The 21400-nt window shown below is 42.7% G+C and overlaps 1 protein-coding gene across 1 annotated transcript in view; it reads right to left on the reverse strand.

Moving 5' to 3' along the window:
• The window catches only part of MCPH1 (microcephalin 1), a 2707094-nt gene that overhangs the window by 2237978 nt on the left and 447716 nt on the right, over nucleotides 1-21400 (reverse strand). Inside the window, exon 4 of the mRNA XM_044060459.1 lies at nucleotides 16749-16863. Coding sequence (XP_043916394.1) covers nucleotides 16749-16863 — 115 coding nt within the window. The remainder of the gene's footprint in view (nucleotides 1-16748; nucleotides 16864-21400) is intronic.

The following is a 21400-nucleotide window of genomic DNA, read 5'->3' on the forward strand; positions in this document are numbered from 1 at the left end:
GGTTGATATTTTGAAAATCTGCTTAGAAACCCTTTTACTTCTAAGTAGGTTGTCTAGGCTGTCTACAGACAAAAGATTTTGAAGGATAGTTCCTCTGGAACTTAGGTACAGGAGAAAAAACAATGAATGATCTTCAGAACACATTTATCTGAAACCATCTGCCGTCAAAAAATGGAGACAGACTTTCTGGAAGGAAAAAAGGACTGCCAGGGTAGAAGGTGGGAGCAGTCTATCACTCTGGTTTATTTGACTGTTCTTTGTTTTGGGAGTTTTCAAACTTCATGGAACCTCACCGACATTTGTTCTTAAACGTCTGCTTACCTGCATTTTAAGACTGTTTATTTTTTTTCCTAACCAAAACTGAATAAGGAATTAGAGAATCCTTCAGAAAATTTGGAAAAGGAGAGCTGAAAAATCTTAGATTCCGTGTATCAGCTTACTCCTTTAACCACACTTTTTCATCACCTCTGCAGCAGAGGAGCCTAAAATTAATCTCTATCCAAAGAGAATTTAAAATCTTGCGTTTAACATCTGGAAAGTTCTGAGAACACAGCCACACAAACCTCCTCAACACAGAAGACAAACAGATGTCCTTGCACCATCACTGAAATGAAGTTATGCAACAAGATATGAGATGACAGTAGATGGAGGACAGCTTGATCTGATGATGTGAAGGATGAAATAGCAGAGCTCACTGAACATGGAGTCCAATGCAGGACCCTCATAAAAACCCTGGTATGAAGGACTGGAGTTACAGTAGTGGCCATGAATTTCAGTAAGCAAAGAATCAGAGGTGCTGGGGGCCTTGGGGTTGATATCTCTTTCATCTGCAGTTGTAGAGAAGTCAGCCTTGAAGAGGGAAGTATGGCAGAGAAGTTGTATCCAGATGGCATCCAATGAACTTTAACCATCGAGTAGGTTCTAACTTTGATTTTTCACAGCTTACAGAGATTCCCAAGGATTGACGCAGCTGAAGCAACAAGTCTCTTTTGCAAAGATTAATGACTCCCTTGCTGAAGCTGTAATGAGTCAGTCATCTAGATGTGGGAACACTTGGAACCTTGCAGCCAGAGATGGGCTGCTACAACTGCTACACACATCACACTTATCAAACAAGTGGGAAGGGAGCTACAATGAAACCGAATGGCATAGCTCTGAACTGGAAATGACTAGCTCCCAGCCGAAGCTCAGGTACCTTCCAGACTGCCATGCAACTTTTACATGGTAACAGGCATCCTGAACGTCTAGAGAGCACATTTGGTGTCCTTTCCCAAGAGAGGTAGTATGGGCTGCACCATTACCATCCAGAAGAATGGTGTTTTTCATGAATATATTCAGATTGCTCAAGTCCAAAACTGGCCTGAGGTTATTGTTCTTTTTCGGGAATTAAAATGAATCTAGATAAAACTTTGGATCCTCTGTGAAATGGAGGGACCTCCTGGATTACTCTTCAGCTTTGCAGTTTCTTCAGCTGCAGTCCTTCTTTGTTGGGGTGACACATCTGGAAGGAACTTGCACTGCACTACTTTTTTTTTTTTTTTTTTACGTAAAAGGGATAACAGCCTCTGGAAATTATTCTCTTTACCCACAAATCATTTGTGATAGCCTCTCAGCTGAATGGGTGAAGAGACAAGTATCCCCTAACTGCCTCCAGACAGAAGAAGCCAGGCAAGGATTCAAGAGTGATGGAAGGGCTCATCAGTAAAGAGACTTCTAAACCCTTGATTCTGTAGACCACCTCTGCTTTTGAGGGTGATGCCCATTAGGGTTCCCTCTCTGCCCTGGGGGATCCAGTCAGGAGGGTCTGCAATGAACTGAGATTTAAAGCAGAGCCACTTCACTCCACTCTGATTCTGGGAGAAGGGTCTTTGAGGGGTAGAGGAAATGGGCTCCAGAGAATGTTTTGCCCTCCCGCTCCTTCCTGGTGAAGGTGTCTTTCACCTTGGGTCCAAACATGGTAAACCAATCAAAGGGGGGTATTCAGTAAGGATGCCTTGAAATTGACCACAAAGTCATACAGAAGCAGCCAGTCATGATTACATACAGCTACCCTATACCTGCTGCCCTGAATGTTTCATCCGTTGCACGAGAGATAAACCTCCTGGTTACATTAGATATTTATAGCATGGTAGCCAACTGAGCCTCCATAGACATCTCAACTTTCACAAGTCTTCCCAAGAAGTTCATTTCTTTAGGTACAACCATCTTGAACCTTGTCAAATGGGAAATGTAATTTTAAGGCTCATACGGCAGAAGTCCATGAACTTCTTGGGAAGACTTGTGAAAGTTGAGATGTCTATGTACACTTACCATAAATGTAGATGTCCGAGTGTATTCACTGTTGCAGTCATCACATTTGGGTTATCTGCCTGCAGGTAGCCCTCAGTTGGCCTGAATACCAGAGTCTGAGGATTTCTGTGTCGGATGCTGTCGCCTCTTCCATGACATCAGGGGTATAAAACATGCAGCAGATGCCATTGCATCAGTTTTTCTTGCCCCAAATGTCAAGAGCCCCCAAATTAGGAAGCTATTAAATGGTGTGGAACACCTCCAGTAAAATGTAAATACCCCTGCCATAGAATATGGCCATAAAGAGGATAAGTAGAAAGAATAGAGAAAGTCAGGGGGCTGGAGGGAGTGAAACCAGGACTACACTCAAACATCTACATTTATGGTAAGTGTACACAACTGTACTATATTCTTCATGTTTCACTGTTGCAGTGATTACACTTGGGTTGATTCCCAAAGCTGAGGATGGGAGGAAGTAGTTAAGAAGCATTAGGGCTGGCAATCAGGCCCTGTAAGACTGTTGTGGCACATCCAGCTCTGGATTTAGAAAAGATAGGCAAGTGGTAATGCTTGGTGAAAGTGTGTACAGATCTCCAGGTTGCAGCTTCCAGGATGTCCCTGTTAGGGACTCCCCTGAGAAAAGCTGTAGAGGTTGATGTATCCCTAGTGGAATGTGTTCTGATCCCCTGTGGGGTAGGTTTTCCATGGTGTTTGTAGCAGAAATGTATGCAGTGTGCTATCCATTTAGAAATGGTTTGCTTTGAAATGGCCTTACCAGCAAAGCTGACTAGCAGCTGGTCAGATTTTCTGAAAGGCTTAGTCCTGTCCAGATAGAACCTAAGCTGCCTGTGCATGTCCAGGGAGTGGAGGATCCTTTCCCATTTATTCTGAGGATTAGGGAAAAAAAGTTGGCAAATGAATGGACTGGTTTAAAGCCACACTAGATACCACCTTGGGCATAAATGATGGGTTAGTCCTAAGGGAAACCCTGTCCGCATGGAAAATAATGAAGGGTTCCATGGCCTAAGGCCCTGCAATTCAGACACTCTTCTTGCTGAAGTGATGGCTAGAAGTAAAGCTGTTTTCCATGAGAGGAAATTTAACTCTGCTGTAGCAGCAGGTAAAAAGGGTGGAAGCGTGAGCTTTTCCATTACAAAGTTAAGGTTCCAGGCTGGAGTGGGAGTTCTCATGGGGGGGGGTCTTAAATTTTTGGCTCCTCTCAGGAACTGTTTGACCAGAGGATGAGAGAAGAGAGGTGGCTCAGTACTATAATGAGCTGAGATGGCAGAAGCATGAATCTTAATTGAAGAGAAGGATAGGCCTTTGTGGAGCATTTCTGTTAAGTAATCTAGTATGTGAGGCAAGCTGGGCACAGCTGTGTCCATTCCCTGAGACTGGCCCCAGGAACCGTATCTTTTCCACTTTTCCGAATAGGATTTTCTAGTACTAGGCTTCCTTGCCTCCAGAATGACATCCAGCACCTGCTTACTGAGGGTTGCTGGTGATGAGTTCAGGGGATGAGCCAGGCTGCTAGGTTCAGGTTCTGTAGCTGAGGGTGCAAAATCTGGCCCTCCTGCTGGGACAGCAGGGAAGGGGTCTGAGGCAGGTGCCATGGTGGCACTACTGCTCAGAGTGCGCAAGAGGATACCAGTGCTGGCGTGGCCAGTCTGGTGCAATCAGAATTGTCATTGGCTTGTCCTGTTTGATCTTTAGTAAAACCTTTGAGAGGAGGGGGAGAGGGGGAAAGACACAGACTGAGAGGCTTTCCCAGGTAAAGGACAGAGCATCCACTTTCCAAGCTTGGCTGTGGGGAGTTCTGGTGCAATATTTGCTCAAATGATGGTTCTGAGGGGAAGCAAAGAGGTCCACCTCTGGTGCCCCCCACCTGTGCCTCAAAAGCTTGAATATTTTCGGTTCCAGATCCCACTCGTGTGGGTCCATGAGATTTCTGCTCAAGTCATCTGCCAGTGAATTTAGTTTGCCCGGCAGGAATTGAGCTTGCAGATGCACTTGGTTGCTCAAGGCTGTATTCCACACAGCCATGGCTAATCTGCAGAGTGGGTAGGAATGGGTTCCCCCCTGCTTGTTTATGTACCACATAACTGTGGTGTTGTCTACCTTTACCAATAGTTGTCCTGGAAGAATAAGGCCTTTGAAGGCTGTCAGAGCATTCTGTACAGCTAACATTTACTTTTGATTGATATGCAGGTGCATTTGCTTTGGGCTCCATTTGTATTGAATGCATTGTCCTGCCATGTGAGCCTCCCACGCATAGTCTGATTTGTGCGGCAGGGGGTTGAGTGGAAGGGAGCCCCCTGTTGTGGTGGCAGGCCTTTGCCCACCAAAGGAACTCTGTCCTCAGGCAAGTAATGATAGGAATCATCGTTTCCAGGTCCTGAGAATGTTGACAGAGACTTTTAAAGTACCACTGAAGTTTCCTCATATGCAGTCTTGCATATGGAATTAGTAGAATGCAAGAGGCCATGAGCTCTAGGGCTTACAGTATTTTTCTTGCAGATAGCTGGGTTTTGGTGGCCAGGAGATTGAAGTAGTTTGTCAAATAAATTTGTTTTTCTGGAGCAAGGAATGTCGTCTGAGAAGTTGTGTTCAAGCTTGCTCCCAAGGATACAATCTGTTGGCTGGGTACCAGATGTGATTTCTTTTCGTTGATGGCGTACTCCAGTGAAGTTAGAATTCTCTTTACAAATGTCAGGTGCTAAAGTAGCAATTCCTGACTGTCCGCCTGAATCAGGCAATTGTCCAAATACGGGTAAATTTGAATTGCTTTCTGCCTGCAATATGCAATGGCTGAAGCTAGGAATTTTGTGAACACCCTGGGCGCAGTAGATAAGCCAAAGAGAAGTGCAGAGAACTGATAGTGCATAGAGCCTGCTCTGAAACGTAGGTATTTCCTGCAAGATTCCCTTATGGGGATGTGCAGATAAGCTTCTTTTAAATCTAGGGTTGCTAGCCGGGAGTCCTTGGCTAGCAGAGGAAGGAGCTGTTGGAAAGTAAGCATTTTGAATTTTGGAACCACCAGAAAGGTGTTGAGAATAGACAGATCCAAGATTGGACGCCAAGAGTTTTCTTTTCTGGGTACCAGAAACATTCTGGAATAAAAGCCTTGTCCCCTTTGTTCTGCTGGGACAGGATGAATAGCCTTGATACTGAGAAGAGAAAGTACTTTCTTTTGGGCCTCTGCCCACTTTTTTGGGGGGGAGGTCTGGCCATCCACATGGGGTTAGGAGTGAGTGGAAGTGGAATCTGTATCCCTGGGAAACAATGTTTAAGACCCACCTGTCCTGGGTAATGTACTCCCCAGTTTTTGGCATGCAGGGCAAGTTTCCCCCCTAAAGGTGCAAGTACTTGGGCAAGGCTTGGAAGAGTTAAGGATAAGTCATTGTGAGATTTTATCATAGGATGACGGCTTACTACTCCCTGTTTTGGAGGAGGGAGCACTCCATTGCTTAGATCTGTGCATACCCTGAGACTGTAGTGTTGGTGGTCTGCTGCCCATGGGTTTGGACTGAGAAGGTCTGGAAGGGACTGGAAAAGACCAGTTTTTTAGAAGGCCAATGCCTACTGAATCTAGGTGGCTGTACTTGTAAGAAATCTTTAACAGTTTGCATAGATTTAGCTTTTTCCTCCATCCTTTTGAGGACATCTGCTTTATTGCCAAATAAACGCTCTTGGATTAAAGGTGCATCTAGTAATTTTGCTTTGACATGGTCTGGCAAGGTTTGTTCCTTAAGCCAAGCATGCCTTCTAAGAACAGACCCAGTGACAGCAGCCCTGCAAGATGCTTCTAAGACATCAAAACCACATTGCAAAGTATATGTTTACCAACTTGGTTAGCAGAATGCATTAACTCTTGTAAAGCTTTATGTTCTGCACAATCAGGAATCAACATCATTTTCTGTTTAATTAGTTCCATAATATGTTGCTGATAATTTAACATATGAAACTGAAAATTTAAAGCCCTGATAGCAAGAGTAGCAGAGGTGTATACCTTCTTACCCTGTCTAAAGCCCTAGAATCCCTGTCCGAAGGGGTAGGATTTTTGGCCGTTGTAACATTAATGTCTTTAGGTCCCTGGGAAATGGTCTCTGGATCCGCAGTTGGATTCCTAAAGAGGAATTTGTGGGAGTCAGGTACCCTATAGTACCTGTCAGGTTTCCTGGGACCTGGAGGCAAGTATCAGGGGTAAGGCTGGATTCCAAGAAGACATCATCTACAATTTCCAGAACAGGAGGGATAGCTAGAGGCCTGTGCTGAGGCAAGCTTAAAAATTCCTTGAGACTCTTTTTGGAATGAGTAGTCCTGGCTCTCCCAGCGGAAATGCTCTCTAAGGGTATGCAGGGTTTCACCAAAAGAAAAATCCTCTGGTGGGGAAGCGGAGAGAATTGAATCCTCTGCATTAGAATCCTATCCTCATAGGTAGATAAGGGTATGTCATGGTAATCAGAAGTGTCAGAATTATCAGACTCCTGATATGAAGAATCAGAAGGAAAAATCAGTTCTTGGTCTTTCTGAGGGGGGAAAGGCTGACTTCCCCTAATTAAAGTAATAAGGTCTTTAGCCATTCTAAGAATTTGTTTTTGTGGCATTTGGGCCTGAGAATCCACTTTGGTCATTGGTTTCCTAGGCGTAGTGCAAACTGTAGGCCTGAGAAATTCGGTATTTTTGGTTTGAAATGAAGTAGTCGGTTTAATATGAAAATCGGAAGGCCTGAATACACCCCTCAAATGCTGGTGCCTGCACAGCGGCTCTGGACCCATCCAAATACGCAGGTTCCACAGTCGAAGCATCAAGTGGCATACCGGACTCTGAATGGATCTCAGTAGAGGCCTGCAAATCTGTAGAAGCGGGTATCACGGGCTGCGAAAGTGCCTCACCGAGTACTGGCGGACTGGCGACTAGCTTAACGGTAGTGTCGTCTGCAGTTTTGGACCTATGCAGTCTGTCTCTGTCTTTATCCTTACGTTTTTTCAGAGGATCGGTAGTTGGATGGCTTATTGAAGCCATTTCGGAATACGGAGAGAGAGAACGAAAGAATGTAGCGACAAAAATAGCCCGACGACGAATAGTTCGGGTGTTGAACAAGGCACAAAACCAACAGCGAGGGACGTCGTGGTCTGGGCCTAAACAGGTGACGCAGTAAGAATGAAAATCTCTAAGCTATTTGCTTTCCACAGGCAAGACAATTATTAATTTTTTCTGACGTCACTTAGAGCAAGAAAAAAGGATCCCCAGCAGAGTACTTATCTTTTAAAAGACTTCAGGTCAAACTCGAAAAACGAAAATTTCAGGAGGTGGCTGACCGGCATTTGCGAACTGCTTCTGCTTCGGGCACCGCATGGCAAGAAAGACTGATGTAATGGCATCAGCTGCATATTTTATACCCCCGGCGACCTGACGTCATGGAAGAAGCGACAGCATCTGACACAGAAATCCCAAGACTCTGATATTTAGGCCAACTGAGGCTACCTGCAGGCAAAGAACCCAAATGTGATGACTGCAGCAGTGAAACACGAAGAACATCAGTCTATTGTGGAGGGATGGACCATAGCACTTTCGTCTAAAAGTTCCTTCTTAGTGGCTGCTGCCACAACAATGGAGTTTACGGCAGGGCCTTGGCTCCAGGGTAGCCAATCTTTGGGGGGAAAATGAGCACCCTGCCTTTTTTTTACAAATATCTTCTGTCATGTCAAGGTCTTTCCATGCTCAATAGGACACCACATCAATGAGCTTGTCCACAAGGGGGATCACCTAGGTGGTAGATGGGCCGCTCTGAAGGCCTTGAGGAACACTGTCTTATCAGCAAAAGGGGAGTCAGTGGAATAACCTCCCCAGTGCCTCCATCATTAACTCTCTGAAGGTAGTATCTTCAGGGAAGGATGTGGGGGACCCTTCCACTTCATCAAGGTCAGTGTCCTCAATGACAGACACCTGTGGGGAGTCACAGTGTTCCGTTTCATATTTTTCCTTCCTATGTTCCTCCGGAGAAGAAAGAAAGGAAGAAGCAGAAGTGTCAGGGGAACCTTGAGTATGGGTTAGCTTGAGAGGCCTTGCAGAAAGCGCTCTCTGGGAAATACAATGAGAAACAGAAGGGTCACATACACTTGGGATTCAAGTGAGATAGGAGGCTGATAAACCATCCCCTTCTCAAAAGCCACAAAGCCAAATAACATGGCTGGCGGCAACTGGGGGAGATGGTCCAGAATCCAGGCCCAAAGGCAAGGAAGTAGCCAAGGACTTATCCCCTCTCCTCCCAAACCTCCAATCTAACTGCCTCTGCAGCTGAGAATGGGGTGGAGCTATTGAGTGCTTACAGCCAAGGACGAACCTGAAACTATCAGCGTCTAACCTGACTCTGGGCCTTATGTGAAAACATTCTGACCACAGGACGGTTTGGTCTGATAAATCTGGAGCAGAATGCATTAGAGAAATTATCAGCATAAAAAATGCCAAGGTCATCAATGCAAACAGGGAAAGTAAAGTGGGAAAATTGGTCCTGAGGTCAAAAAAGATAAGAGACAGGAGCAGCAAGAAGGGGTTAAGGTGGACCAGCTCTCTCTCTGCCCTCAGAGTGTGTATCTGAACTTTCACAAAAGCTCTCAGCTTTTTCCATTTAGTCAATGTCAATGATGTGTGTGAAGAACCTAATGGACTGTGTAGACACCACCAAAGGAGGTCAAGATGGCAAGAATTGGGAGAGCTCCTTCTCAAAATGCTTGTAACTGGGGAAAACCACTCATCTTGGAAGCGGTCTCTGATCAGTATCGGACCTGAATTCTCAGATTCAGGAAGCAGTCAGGTCCAGGTTGGATCTAAAGGAGGAGGTGGAGAAGAATGTTCCAGGGAAATGTCACTTTCAGCACAACAGAATCCGAAATGGAGACTATTTAGCTCTCTGCAGTTTTTCCCTTCTCTCTCTTTTCCTCTTCCTCTCGCTAGATTTTTCTTTAGGCCTATTGTAAGGATTCTGTCCCTTACTTTTCAGCACTTTTAAGAAGCAGAGAAGTGAGAAGCTTCTTCACCAGAAGAGGAATTAGCATTCCCCACAGCAAGGAGAAGTATTTTCAAGTTTAATTTTATTTTCCTTTCCAACAGGGCCCTGTGGCCAGAACCAGTACAAATGTCAATCTCTGAGATGAGTTGGGCACAAGCAATAATGCACTGGGTGAGTGTGTCTTGGGCTGGAATTTTGTAGCCAAACTTGGTACATTTCTTAAAGCCTGAAGTATTTGTCATAGTCTCCTAAACAGACCATCAAATCTTTGCAGAAAGACAAAAGATCTCATAACTGCCTTGAGGAAAAACCAGCACACAAGCTTGTAATTCTGACAAAAAATGCTGAGCATTGAAGAACACTTCTGCTTTCTAGAGCAGCAAACAAGATCTGAGGAGATTGTACAAAGTGGTGCATTATTGGAGAAGAGGTAGAGGACTGGAGAAACTGTATTATTGCCAGACTGAATCTATGTAACCCAAATGTCAAGATGGACACAGAAAACAACATAAGATATGTTTCACCTACTTCACAGTCTTCACTCTGCCTTTCAGTTTTTCTAACAAAAATTGAATGCTTGCTGCCTGAACAGTGACTCCTTATCCAGAAGTGCATTTAGAAGTTGCGCCATCCCATCCTCAGATACATACAGAGTCTTCACAGCAAGGAATGACTTCTAATCATTAACCGTTACAACAGCCCTGGATGTTGCATCCACAGCATCATGCCCATGCTAGATGGCACGTTTCACTAATCAAAGAAATTTGTATTTGAGGCATCATGGAAACTTTCTGGTTCTCATCTTGCACTCCCCCAATCTCTTATAAAATTACCTTGCAGACATATTTCTGGTATTTCAAACTATTCAATGTCCTGAATATGAGGACTGCAAAGGCATATACTTTTGTTCTCAAAATATAGTAACCTACTTTCCTCTCTCAGAAGACAGTCTGTATTTCTTTTCAGACTACAGACACACCAAATATAGGTCTGCAGTATGGTTCTTGTAGAGCAATTTATGAGGGTTCTCTACTGTTTAGGCCTCTTGGGGTGGGTGGGGCCATAAGCCTGGCTCAAGGAAAGGAAAAAAAACATCCAGGAGAGATTCCTACATTTGAAAATAGCTACCAGTTAGGAAGACCGAGCCCCAGAAAGTCCAAACCTGCTTTCTGGGAGGCTGAAGCCGCAGAAGCTCAACACTGGAAACATTTACTCATCAAGATGATGGTCTCACCAAATGATACATCCTTTGGGGATAAAGTCAGAGGCCATGGTGTCTTCACTGTGTCATAGGACAAGGGCAAGGACATCTTGGATATATAATCAGGATCCTTCTCTTCAAAAGTAGAGGAACCAGGGTCTTTCATAGGACAGGCTTTCCTTACTCTCTTGGTTTGGGCCACAATACAGAGAGTTGGCTGGATTCAGGCTTTACTTCAGAACTAAAAGCAGTGAGACGGCTCAGAGTCTTGTGAGAGGGCAGCAGAGGGGAGATTGATGACCCACCACAAAGCAAGCAGCTTAGGCTTGGCAGATGCCTGTGAGTCTGATAATGGGACTTAGCTAACTAGGGAATTTCTGAACCCAAACAGGAGAATGTCCATAGATTCTTAACTCCTACAAGCTCAGACATCCTTCTAAATAATGAAAAGGGACAGCACCCTCACCTTGCTTATTAGTAAAAAGTACTATTCAAGGGCTTACATCTGCCTGACATTGGCCACCTGTTGTCAAGTTAAAATTTCAGTCTTGTGGGATGTGCTGTAAACAAACAGTGTGGCAGCCACCTACACATCAGATGCTCAAGTTCCTCTGTGGAGGCATTCTCACATCTAAAGCTCCCAAATGAATGATCAAATTCTGAGGTCATCCTGGACTTCAAGCCTGCTTCAATATTCTTTTCCTTCTGGAGGGAGACACTTGAACTGCCAGCTTCTAGTAACTTCACAAACATGACAGGTTTACCAAAGATGGCCATTAATTTCTTTCTTGGTCAGCTAAGCATGAAGGTTCTTGCACCTCATTTTAATAATCTTAGGCTTAAATTCCTGGTATGTTTGACATTCGCTAAAGCTATGCTCTAGATCTAGGCAATAAATATACTTCTCATGAAAATCTGAGTGGTACCTGGCCTTTATAAACAAGGATATTGATTTGAGTGAGAGTCAATATTAGACACCTCTGTTTTAGGTGGACATGAAAAAAAAAGTTTCAGCACAATAAAATGCATAATACAGATTAGATAAAAGGATACATAACTGGCTAATTATCTGCCCTCATCTTCAGTCATAAACCTGCGTGGATGGACTTAGAAACATACAAAAAAAGTGAAAATGGCAAGGGTGCAAATTTCCACTGTAAGGTGAATTCAGCTTAGCTGTGGAAGGAAGGGCATCCAACTCAAAGTCAGGCCAAACATCAGAACTCAATCTGCAGCAGAGATTCTTAAAGTGATGTGAGCAATTACCTGTTCATACCTTACACTTCCTTACTCTCTCTCCTTCACTCACTTCCATAATTCTATCAATTTCTCTCCCCTGGCTTTCTCTCTAAATACACCATAAGCCTGCTTTTCTCTCACTTTGCATTGTAATTCCTGTCTCTATTTCACTAACTTGCATTTAATTTCTCTATAAACTGGCTAAAGTTTCTCTAAATATTAAATCATTATCATATATCTTGAATCTATTCTTAGCCAATGTTTTCATATTATGTCAAAGTATTTAAACTGTAGACGATTTGTACTATTTTTGAAGATTGCAAAATTATTGTTCTTAAAATGTTTTTGTAATACTATGGCGATTTCTTCCTAGGCCGCCACTGAAAATGGGCTCCTATCCAGTCAGACTTTCCTGATAAATGTTAGTAAATTAATAAATAAATGACTGCTGCAATGAATCATTTACTGAACATATGCGGTTACAAAAGATACTACAACAATACAACAGTCTACCAGATGTCAAGCTGGGGACAGAGCAAGAATAATCTTCTTTTGGCTTTTCCCTGTTAGGGGTCGCCACAGCGGATCACTGGTCTGCTCATGATTGGCAGTGGAGTTTTTACGGTGTTGAGTTGCCAGCCCGGCACCCAACTTTCCAATGAAGGCACACACACGCATGCACCCGCACCTAGGGCCAATTTAGAGTGTCCAATCCACCTACAGCATGTCTTTGGGATGTGGGAGGAAACCCACATAACCACAGGGAGGACATGCAAACTCTGCACAGAAGGCACCCCAGTCGAGGATCGAACTGGAGAACCTCTTGCTTATTTAGCAGCAACACTAACCACTGTACCACCGCGGCCGCCCGGGGACAGAGCAAGAATAAGAACACAAAAGCCGAGAGAAAGTTTGCGACCTGAAGATGAAGTACTTAAAGATGCAGATCAATATTTGATGCTACCTGCGGGGAAAGGAAAAACTGTATAGATGCAAATCATAGATGTTTACATTCCAAATATACTGAAGTCAAACTTCAAAAAATAGCAATCAGTACTACCACAAGAAGATGAACTGTAAGAACTGTAATAAGTCAAAAGCTGAAGACAGAGGTTCCTAAATGTGTTCATATGTTTATTGCTAATTATTAGGCTAGCTGCCCTTCTGGGCTATTTTAAGCCTAGCTAATTTCCCCTTCAAAGGCAAGAATTAAACTCCATACCTTGTGTCTTTGAGGTAAACACTTGAACCACTACATCAAACCTCAACCTCCACAGGTTTATAAACTAGGCTATCAGTATATAGAATATTAAAACCCTATCTAATAAACAGAGATCATACATACCTTGCATCTGTGAGGTAAAGACCTTAACCATTAGACCAGCTTCTCTCTCCCACCCTCCCTCATGTCACCAAGAAAATCTGCAGTGCAGTAAGAACAGTGCCAAAAGGAAGATCACATGTCCAGAGAGACCCATCGTATATTCTAGACTTGGAAGACCAATGAAGAAACCAGATATATGGATAGTCTGAGAACTAGCAAATGAGGTTAAGTTAAAATAACATGGTATAATGCAGGCTATCTCAGAATACATCTGTAATAGTATACATCCAGCCAAGTCTAATGAATTGCCTACATCTCCTATTGCAGCCCTATGAACAGCTGTCTCTATAGAACTAATTAAGCAAGAACTTCGTACACACCTATGAACAATTTTGTGTTGCTAATCCTGTACATATCTAAAAAATACATGTGAAATAATTACATATATGTGTACACAAGCAAAATGCACAGAAAAAGCACAGAAAAATGAATACCAAATATGGAGTGCATAGTTTTAAATATTAATCAACATGTACCTGTACATTATGCGGTAGAATTTCTTCCAGCTCACTGTTTCTCAAACAGGGAGGCCTGGACTTCTTTCAGGAAAAGCCCACACCATTATGAAGATGATGTAAAATGCTTTGTGCTAGTTTTATAAAGGATTAGGCTAAATGCAAAAGGGTAACAGTTAACGAACATGTACTTTTGATAAAATGAATAGTAAATTAATACTATATTAACTCATATGAGTGACACCACCTGATGCATCTGCAGTTAACTCCTACGGACACCTCTAAACATCAAATGGTGCTTGTTCATATTTGCGCCAATAGTTCCCAAACCATGCTATATACAAGGTTTTATCTTAAAGCTTACACAATGGCGGACTCAACTGCATTAATATTTGACCTCTATTGCAGGCAATTTGGTATTAACTGTTGTTTTATATTAATTTATATAGATATAATTTTCACATTTTTCTAAACATCTCAACAATCAAGTAACAGACATAACTCCTTAGCCTCATATGAAAGCTCTCAGCTAGTTAAATAAAATGCTGCTTGTATGTGTGTAACTTGAGTGGTTGCAGAGATACCATAAGTTGCTTACAAAATATTACAAATGTAATACTTACTGTGTTTAATGTAACTTATAAAATTCAGTTTAAGACCTAGAACCTAAAGAATACTACCACTATAACAAGAGTTTGTAGTGAAGAGTTTGCCACTTATACTTCTTTCATAACCCCTATGGTTCCAGAGATATGAACATTTGTTTGAAATGTGGGGACATAATTTGATTCTGTCAAAAGGCTTAAGCTCCGCCCATTGGAAGTTACAGTGCAAACTTCCTGAGCTCTATTGGACTGAATGAGTTAAACACAAGTCTTCATTACTTCAAATATATGCCTGTTTGGGAGGGGGGCAGTGTTTTAGTATGAAGAGTCCCAAAGTATTTTTTTGTTTGTTTTTTTGAGGTCTATGGGAGGCTCAAGGTCTTCCAAGAAATTTGAGAAAAGCTTGTTGTAACAAGTCTGAAAAGCTAGGTTCTAGACCATTTGCTCTGATTTGATTAAGGTATCACTGGGTGTTACTCATACATCCTCGGTGCCGCTCTTTTTACCTACAGTCCAGATCACCCTGCAGACATCACATTTAGGTAACTACTAATGTCCTGATATTACCATTTTAATCTCCAAGGCAAAAACCTACCTTAGTGTTGATCCCCTCTACCTCACAAGTACCAATATCATGCCAAAAGAGGTGCATTTGGGAGGGGATGGAGGGCACCCTATCTTCCAAGTTGTAACTGATGTGATAGACTAATGGGGAGTATGTGTCTCCTCTTACATGTCCCTCCTCTTCCTAAGCACATCAGGTGGGTTATGTCCTGCCTTCAAGGAGGGCACTTCTTGCTGTGGAACGGTAGCTTTGAGGACTGTAGTTCAACTCTGACCAAAGGATGCCTGATAGAAAAAAGGAGAGAAGAAAAGGGAGTTCTAGGCTGGAGATGATCTCAATGAGGTCTATCTTGGCTCTCGGAGAGGCAATCATCCTCCTCAGAACCTGAAAGGACATTCCAACCTCTCCTGATCTGAAAAAGCTGCTTCTGTCGACAGATCCGTGCCACCTAGAGAATGGAGGATGGGAGCTGAAGACTGGATCCCTAAAGAGAAGGTGGATGGCTGAGGCAAGATCATGATCAAAGACTTGACAACTCAGAAGATGGTGATAGAACCTTGATATCAAATTTCTGGTCCCAAGACGGCATCAGCCCAGTCAGGATCAAAGTCTACAGTGTCAAAACCAAAACCTTCCGTGTCAACACTAGTATGAGAGAGATGACACTGGGGGCACAGGCCCCAGGTGAAGGATCAGCTTCAAGACCACCAAAGGAGAAAAAAAGCAGAGAAAGAGCTAACCGAGAAAGTAAAAGACCAGCACCATCTACCATCTGAAACAAAGGAAAAGGTGAAACTCTCACCTTTATCCGAGTCTTTAGTAAATTCCACATCCAGCGATCCAGGGATCTCAATGATGTAGTGGAGGAAAGGCTGGGAAGAGATCAGGTGGGGTTCCGTCTCAGCAGAAGTTTGTCTGATAAATTTCCTAGGCAAACGCATTGTGAATTATGAATCCAGAAGATCAGGATCAACCTCAACAGCTTCTGTGCCAAGAAAGGGTTCAGAGTAATCTGACTGCCTTTTTTTCAACTCCAACTTCTTCCAATATGACACCTTCTCAGAATTTTAAGCTCTATGCAGATTCTGGATTCAGGAGTAGCAATACTTTAAAAAAGTAGCTTATTTTTTCTGTCCCACAAGGCTCTTCGACAAAGAAAAGTGAATAGCACAATCCTTGGAGAAATAGGCTACCCCCAAGCAAGCAAGCAACACAAAAATCTTGTGCGTCTTGGGAGGTATTTTGTGCCCGCACTTAGTGCACTACTTAAAGGTCTTTTCCCTGTCTTTGTCCATTCCAAAGTAAGCGACCAAAAGCAAAACCCTCTCGCGTGCACACACACACACACACACACACACACACACACACACACACACACACACACACACACACACACCACTACTGACAAACTTTAGCAACTATGAATTGACAAAGTAACCAAAAACAGCTGTAAAAGGATCTATATATCCATATACCAGAAATAATTTTTTTCTGTATAAATAGAACTCATTGACAGGAAAATTCTGAAGGGAGAAGAAAATGTGGCAAAATTTGAGTTACATTACCCAACCTACAGCAACAGGTAAAGAATTTCTGAACTGAAGCCAATTATAACAGAAAAAGTCAACAGAGTAAGAGAAAGAAAAAGAAATTAAATTGGAGCACTTAGCTTCTGCCACGGCAAGGAAGATCTGCATCTGAACACAATGGTTGCAAATGAGATAAGAGGTAACTCTGGGCACCAGTGCATAATGGGAAAGAAAATCTTAAAGGGATTTGAGGCTGGAGCACTAATGCTAGTGAGTTGGGATCTGACAAATTGCTAAAGGACTCATATCAGACTGGATGGACTGAATGAACAGGATCCATATATAGACAAGCAGAGAAAAATATATACACAGATAGGTGCACATACATATATACATACATATATATACATACATATATATATCACCTGTTGTCATACAAACAGTTGAGCAAATCACTTATTTCACATACCAGCACCTGCCTTCTGCATTTTCAAATTTTCAAACAATTTATCAAGTCTTCGCCGAAGCCTTCGGTTACTTTCTGGTGTTTTCTCAATAAAGTCTTTTGGCTGCATGCATCGATGCTGAAAAAATAAAATATGAATACCAATACAATTTGTTAATGAAACGTGGCACCCAACAACTGTCTGAATGAAAATTTTTCTTCTAGACAAATTTTACACCATAAGAGTCGGGGGGTGCCATAATGCAGTATTCTCAGTCTGGGATAAAATTAAAAATATATATGTTAAGCTTTTGTGGCTGAATTAGTACTGCATACGTAGCAATGAGGATTTCAGTTTGGCATATTGGTGGTGTAAAGACTACATACTTTACAATATGCAGCTAAACATAGTTGTGAGACACAAATAATCTTTGCTGCCAGCATACTATCAAAGGACTCTAGTTCTAAGCTAAATTAACCTTTTCTAAACTACTTCCAACGTGGCAGCTACTGTTGCAGCATCTAGTGCATTATATAAATATGTCATTCCATGCACTTCTATCCTTTTAATGTTGCATCTATTTTCCTGTCTCTTCTCTTTTGCGGGGCCTTAGTGCTACAGCTCAGCCATCAGCTGCCTGATGCCCCTTCCTAAGTCTCTGTTCCCTCCAACCCCAGTACTACCCCCCCACTCCAGTTTTAAATTGCTTGTAGAGAAGAAAGAAGTGGAGAGCAGCTTTGTTGTGATACTCTTCCCTCCCCCTCATCATCAAGTTACACAAATCCTGTCTAACTAAAGGGAGTTATACAGCCTATCAGTCTTTTATGATGCCAGAGACGGACTCTGGACATAAACTACTGGCTGTGATGCTCCTGCACTGGCCCACTAATCAAGGAGCCTCAATCCTCACCACTGGCAACAGTGAGGGACGTACATAATGGGAGGATGACAAGTACACACACAGTAAAGTACAAATTCCCTTAAGAGCACACAGAGAACACAGTCACTCTGGGGCTGGTTTCTCGCTCTTTCTCCAGATCCCCAATTAGACTCCCCACTGGCTCAGCTATAGGGTTAAGATCTCAGCCGAGTGGCCAAGCTAAGACCTCAAGCACCCTCTCTGTCCAACCAGTGCTTCATGTCCCTGCCCAAGTAGCTGACACACATGCACACTGAGATTTGATTGATACACACACACACACACACACACACACACACACACACACACACCTGGGAAAGGCTGGCACAGGTTAGCTAGCTATGTCTCCTTCTGCCCAGACTATAAGGTAGTACCTGTTGCCACCAGCTACCCTTACTTATCAGCTACTATAAGGCCCTTATAACGGATGCTTGATCCTACTGTGTAATGTTACTATTAATCCAAATGGTAGTCTGACCAAGCAAGGCTATTTAGGAGTGGCCTATACAGTGCCACCAAATACATATGCAAGTACGCTAAGAGCTTAAATATGTCTCACAAATATCAGCCACAAAGATAGGTTTAAATATATTTAATAATACATAATAAAAGAACAAGACAATACTCTAACTCTTCAAAATCACAGGAAACACTTAAAACATTGCAGGACAGTCTCAAATAAATACAAAAAACATCGAGACTTCTCTCTTTTGGCCGTTTCCTTCAGGGGTCGCCACAGCGGATCATCTGTTTCCATTTCTTCCTGTCCTCTGCATATTGCTCCGTCACACCAACCACATGCATGTCCTCTCTCACCACATCCATACACCACATCTTAGGCCTTCCTCTCTTCCTCTTACCTGGCAGCTCCATCCTTAGCATCCTTTTCCCAATATACCCAGCATCCCTCCTCAGCACATCTCCAAACCAATGCAATCTCGCCTCTCTGACTGTCTCCAAACCGTCCAACTTGAGCTGACCCTCTAATATACTGATTCCTAATCCTGTCCATCCATGTCACACCCAGTGTAAATCTTAACATCTTTAACTCTGCCACTTCCAGCTACGACTCATGCCTTTTTGTCAATGCCACAGTCTCATACAACATAGCTAGTCTCAATACCCTCTTGTAGACCTTACCTTTCATTCTTACTGGTACCAGTCTGTCACAAATCACTCCTGACACTCTTATCCACCCATTTCACCCTGCCTGTACTCTCTTCTTCATCTCTCTTCCACACTCACCATTACTTTGAACTGTTGATCCCAAGTACTTAAACTCATCCGCCTTCGCCAACTCTACTCCCCGCATCCTCATCATTCCTCTATCCTCCCTCTCATTCTCACACAAATATTCTTGTCAGTCTTGAAAACATCTAAACTAATCTTTACTATATTCCTATCTATATCTAAGAGAAATACTATGCCTTAAGTCTTGCTTGCAGACAGAAGTGCTGAGTGGATGTTTCTAGGTCCAAGACAAGATACAAAATGCATAGTCTCTCTCAGAGAGTTCTTAAATCAATATCAAACATTACTGCTGAGTTAGCTTAGATGACATCACTCGGTCACCTGACCAGTTCCCAGTCTAAACAGAAACTTATAGAATTTTAACATCTCTGTGTGAGAAGTACATATCTCTCAGAAGTCTGCAGAACTTGGAAGTCGTAAAATAATAAAACACTTTTACATTTGAAACCTAGTAATTACTTCTGTTTCAAGACAATACAAAAACTTCTAGCTCTAGGCATTGTGTCTGTTAATAAACTGAAACTGAGAGATAACAGAATTGGAAAACATTTAATTTCAACTTATTTTCTTGAAGTTTTGCAAGTTAACTCTGTATATTCCAGTTTTGACTATTAAAACATACATTTCCACAAGTATATAGTTTATATACATTTCTGTTCTTTTCCAGTAGGGTACACTGTGGACACATCCTTGAAGCTCAGTATTGTATAAACCCTGTTCAACACACGCTTCTGCACCAGTAGTGTAATATACATACAACATATAGTTATTTTACATTTGCAAGACAAGCATATGAATCATATTAATATTCACAAATGACACAGAATTATTTACAAAATTCCAGCCAGCTAGGCTGGCAGCATTTCGGTTTGTCACACTGGCATTTACAACATCCTTAAATGTGTACAAGAGTGGATAAAAAGTCCATTTTTCACATGGAAGTCTCAGAATCTCCAATTTATTTTTAATTAAGTTTAGAAATCACCCAGAGACCAACAGAAAAAATTTTCTAATACACTCTGGTTACGTAAAGTGGTGGCTTTACATTGCAACCTCAAGCATCAACCAATGTTTGAAGGATCGTTGACATGAGATCAGTGTAAGGGCTTTAAAAGAACAGAAACAAAACCAAAGAGGGACCAGCACACTCGACAGCAGATATAATATAATGATTTTATTCCGAGGTAGCTAAAAAGCTGTCTGCCATGAAAGTAACAAACAGACCGGTTTCGGCTTCAAAAGCCTTTATCAATGTTATAATTACTTTCCAAAATTAGAAGTTATGTACTCACCATAACGTTCAATCTGAGTAGGTGACTTCATTTGGATGCAACCTGTGGGTATCGGATCCGACCTCGTATCCGAGCCGTCATTTCAAAAGCTTAGGCTCCGAGATCCTAGCTCTACCCATAATCCTCTGCCAAGCCCTAACTGACCTCAGATTGAGTTTGCCTATATAATACTAGAATAAACTCTTATTGCATAAAGGTCAGGGAGATGGAGGGGGGGATGGTTGCATCCAAATGAAGTCACCTACTCAGATGGAACGTTATGGTGAGTACATAACTTCTAAATCTGAAGTAGGCAGACTTCATTTGTCTGCAACCTGTGGGACAGAGTCCCCAGCTACCTAAATCTTGGGCGGCCGTCATGGAAGGATGTTCCGGAGCACCGCTGAGCCAAAGGATGCTCTTCCCCTGGAAACAACATCCACCTTATAATGAGAAATGAAGGTATGAGACGAGGCCCAAGTGGCTGCCGCGCAGATATCATCCAATGGCACTCGGGACTTAAACGCGGCTGACGTGGAAACTGCCCTAGTAGAGTGAGCAGTAACCCTCTGAGTAGCAGGCCTACCTGAAGTGTCATAAGCCTGCAGAATACAATTAGCAATACATCTCGACAGTGTGACTTTGGAAACTGCTTTGCCCATAGCAAATTTAGCAAAGGAGACGAACAGTTGATCTGATTGTCTATGACCAGCCGTTCTGTGAATGTAAAAGCGCAATTGTCTATGAACATCTAAAGAATGCAGCTTATATTCTCCTTTGTTTTTACAGTTGGGGAAAAACACAGGTAAGTTGATTGATTAATATTAGATTCCGAAGAAACTTTTGGAAGAAAGGATGGATTGGTCCTGAGGCACACCCTATCGGGGAAAAAAGGGGAGGTAAGGCGGTTTGACGCATAGAGCCTGAAGTTCCGATACTCTTCTGGCTGATGTGATGGCTACCAAGAAAGCAGTCTTCCAGGAAAGGTACTTTAGATCTGCCGAAACTGCAGGCTCAAAGGGGGGAGCAGTAAGGGCCTGTAGAACTAAAGATAGGTCCCAAGGTGGTACAGCTTCTTTGACCGGTGGCCTCAACAGAAAAACTCCTTTAAGAAAGTTCTTGCAAAGTTTCGCAGTCAGGAGGGGAGCTGACTCATGACCCATATGATAATGGGAAATCGCTGCCATTTGTACCTTTACCGTGGAAGAACTAGCCCCTTGGTGAAAGAGGTCTG

The sequence above is a fragment of the Protopterus annectens genome, chromosome 2.part0 (genome assembly GCF_019279795.1).
Source record: "Protopterus annectens isolate FY-2018-M chromosome 2.part0, PAN1.0, whole genome shotgun sequence".
Lineage (NCBI taxonomy): Eukaryota > Metazoa > Chordata > Ceratodontiformes > Protopteridae > Protopterus > Protopterus annectens.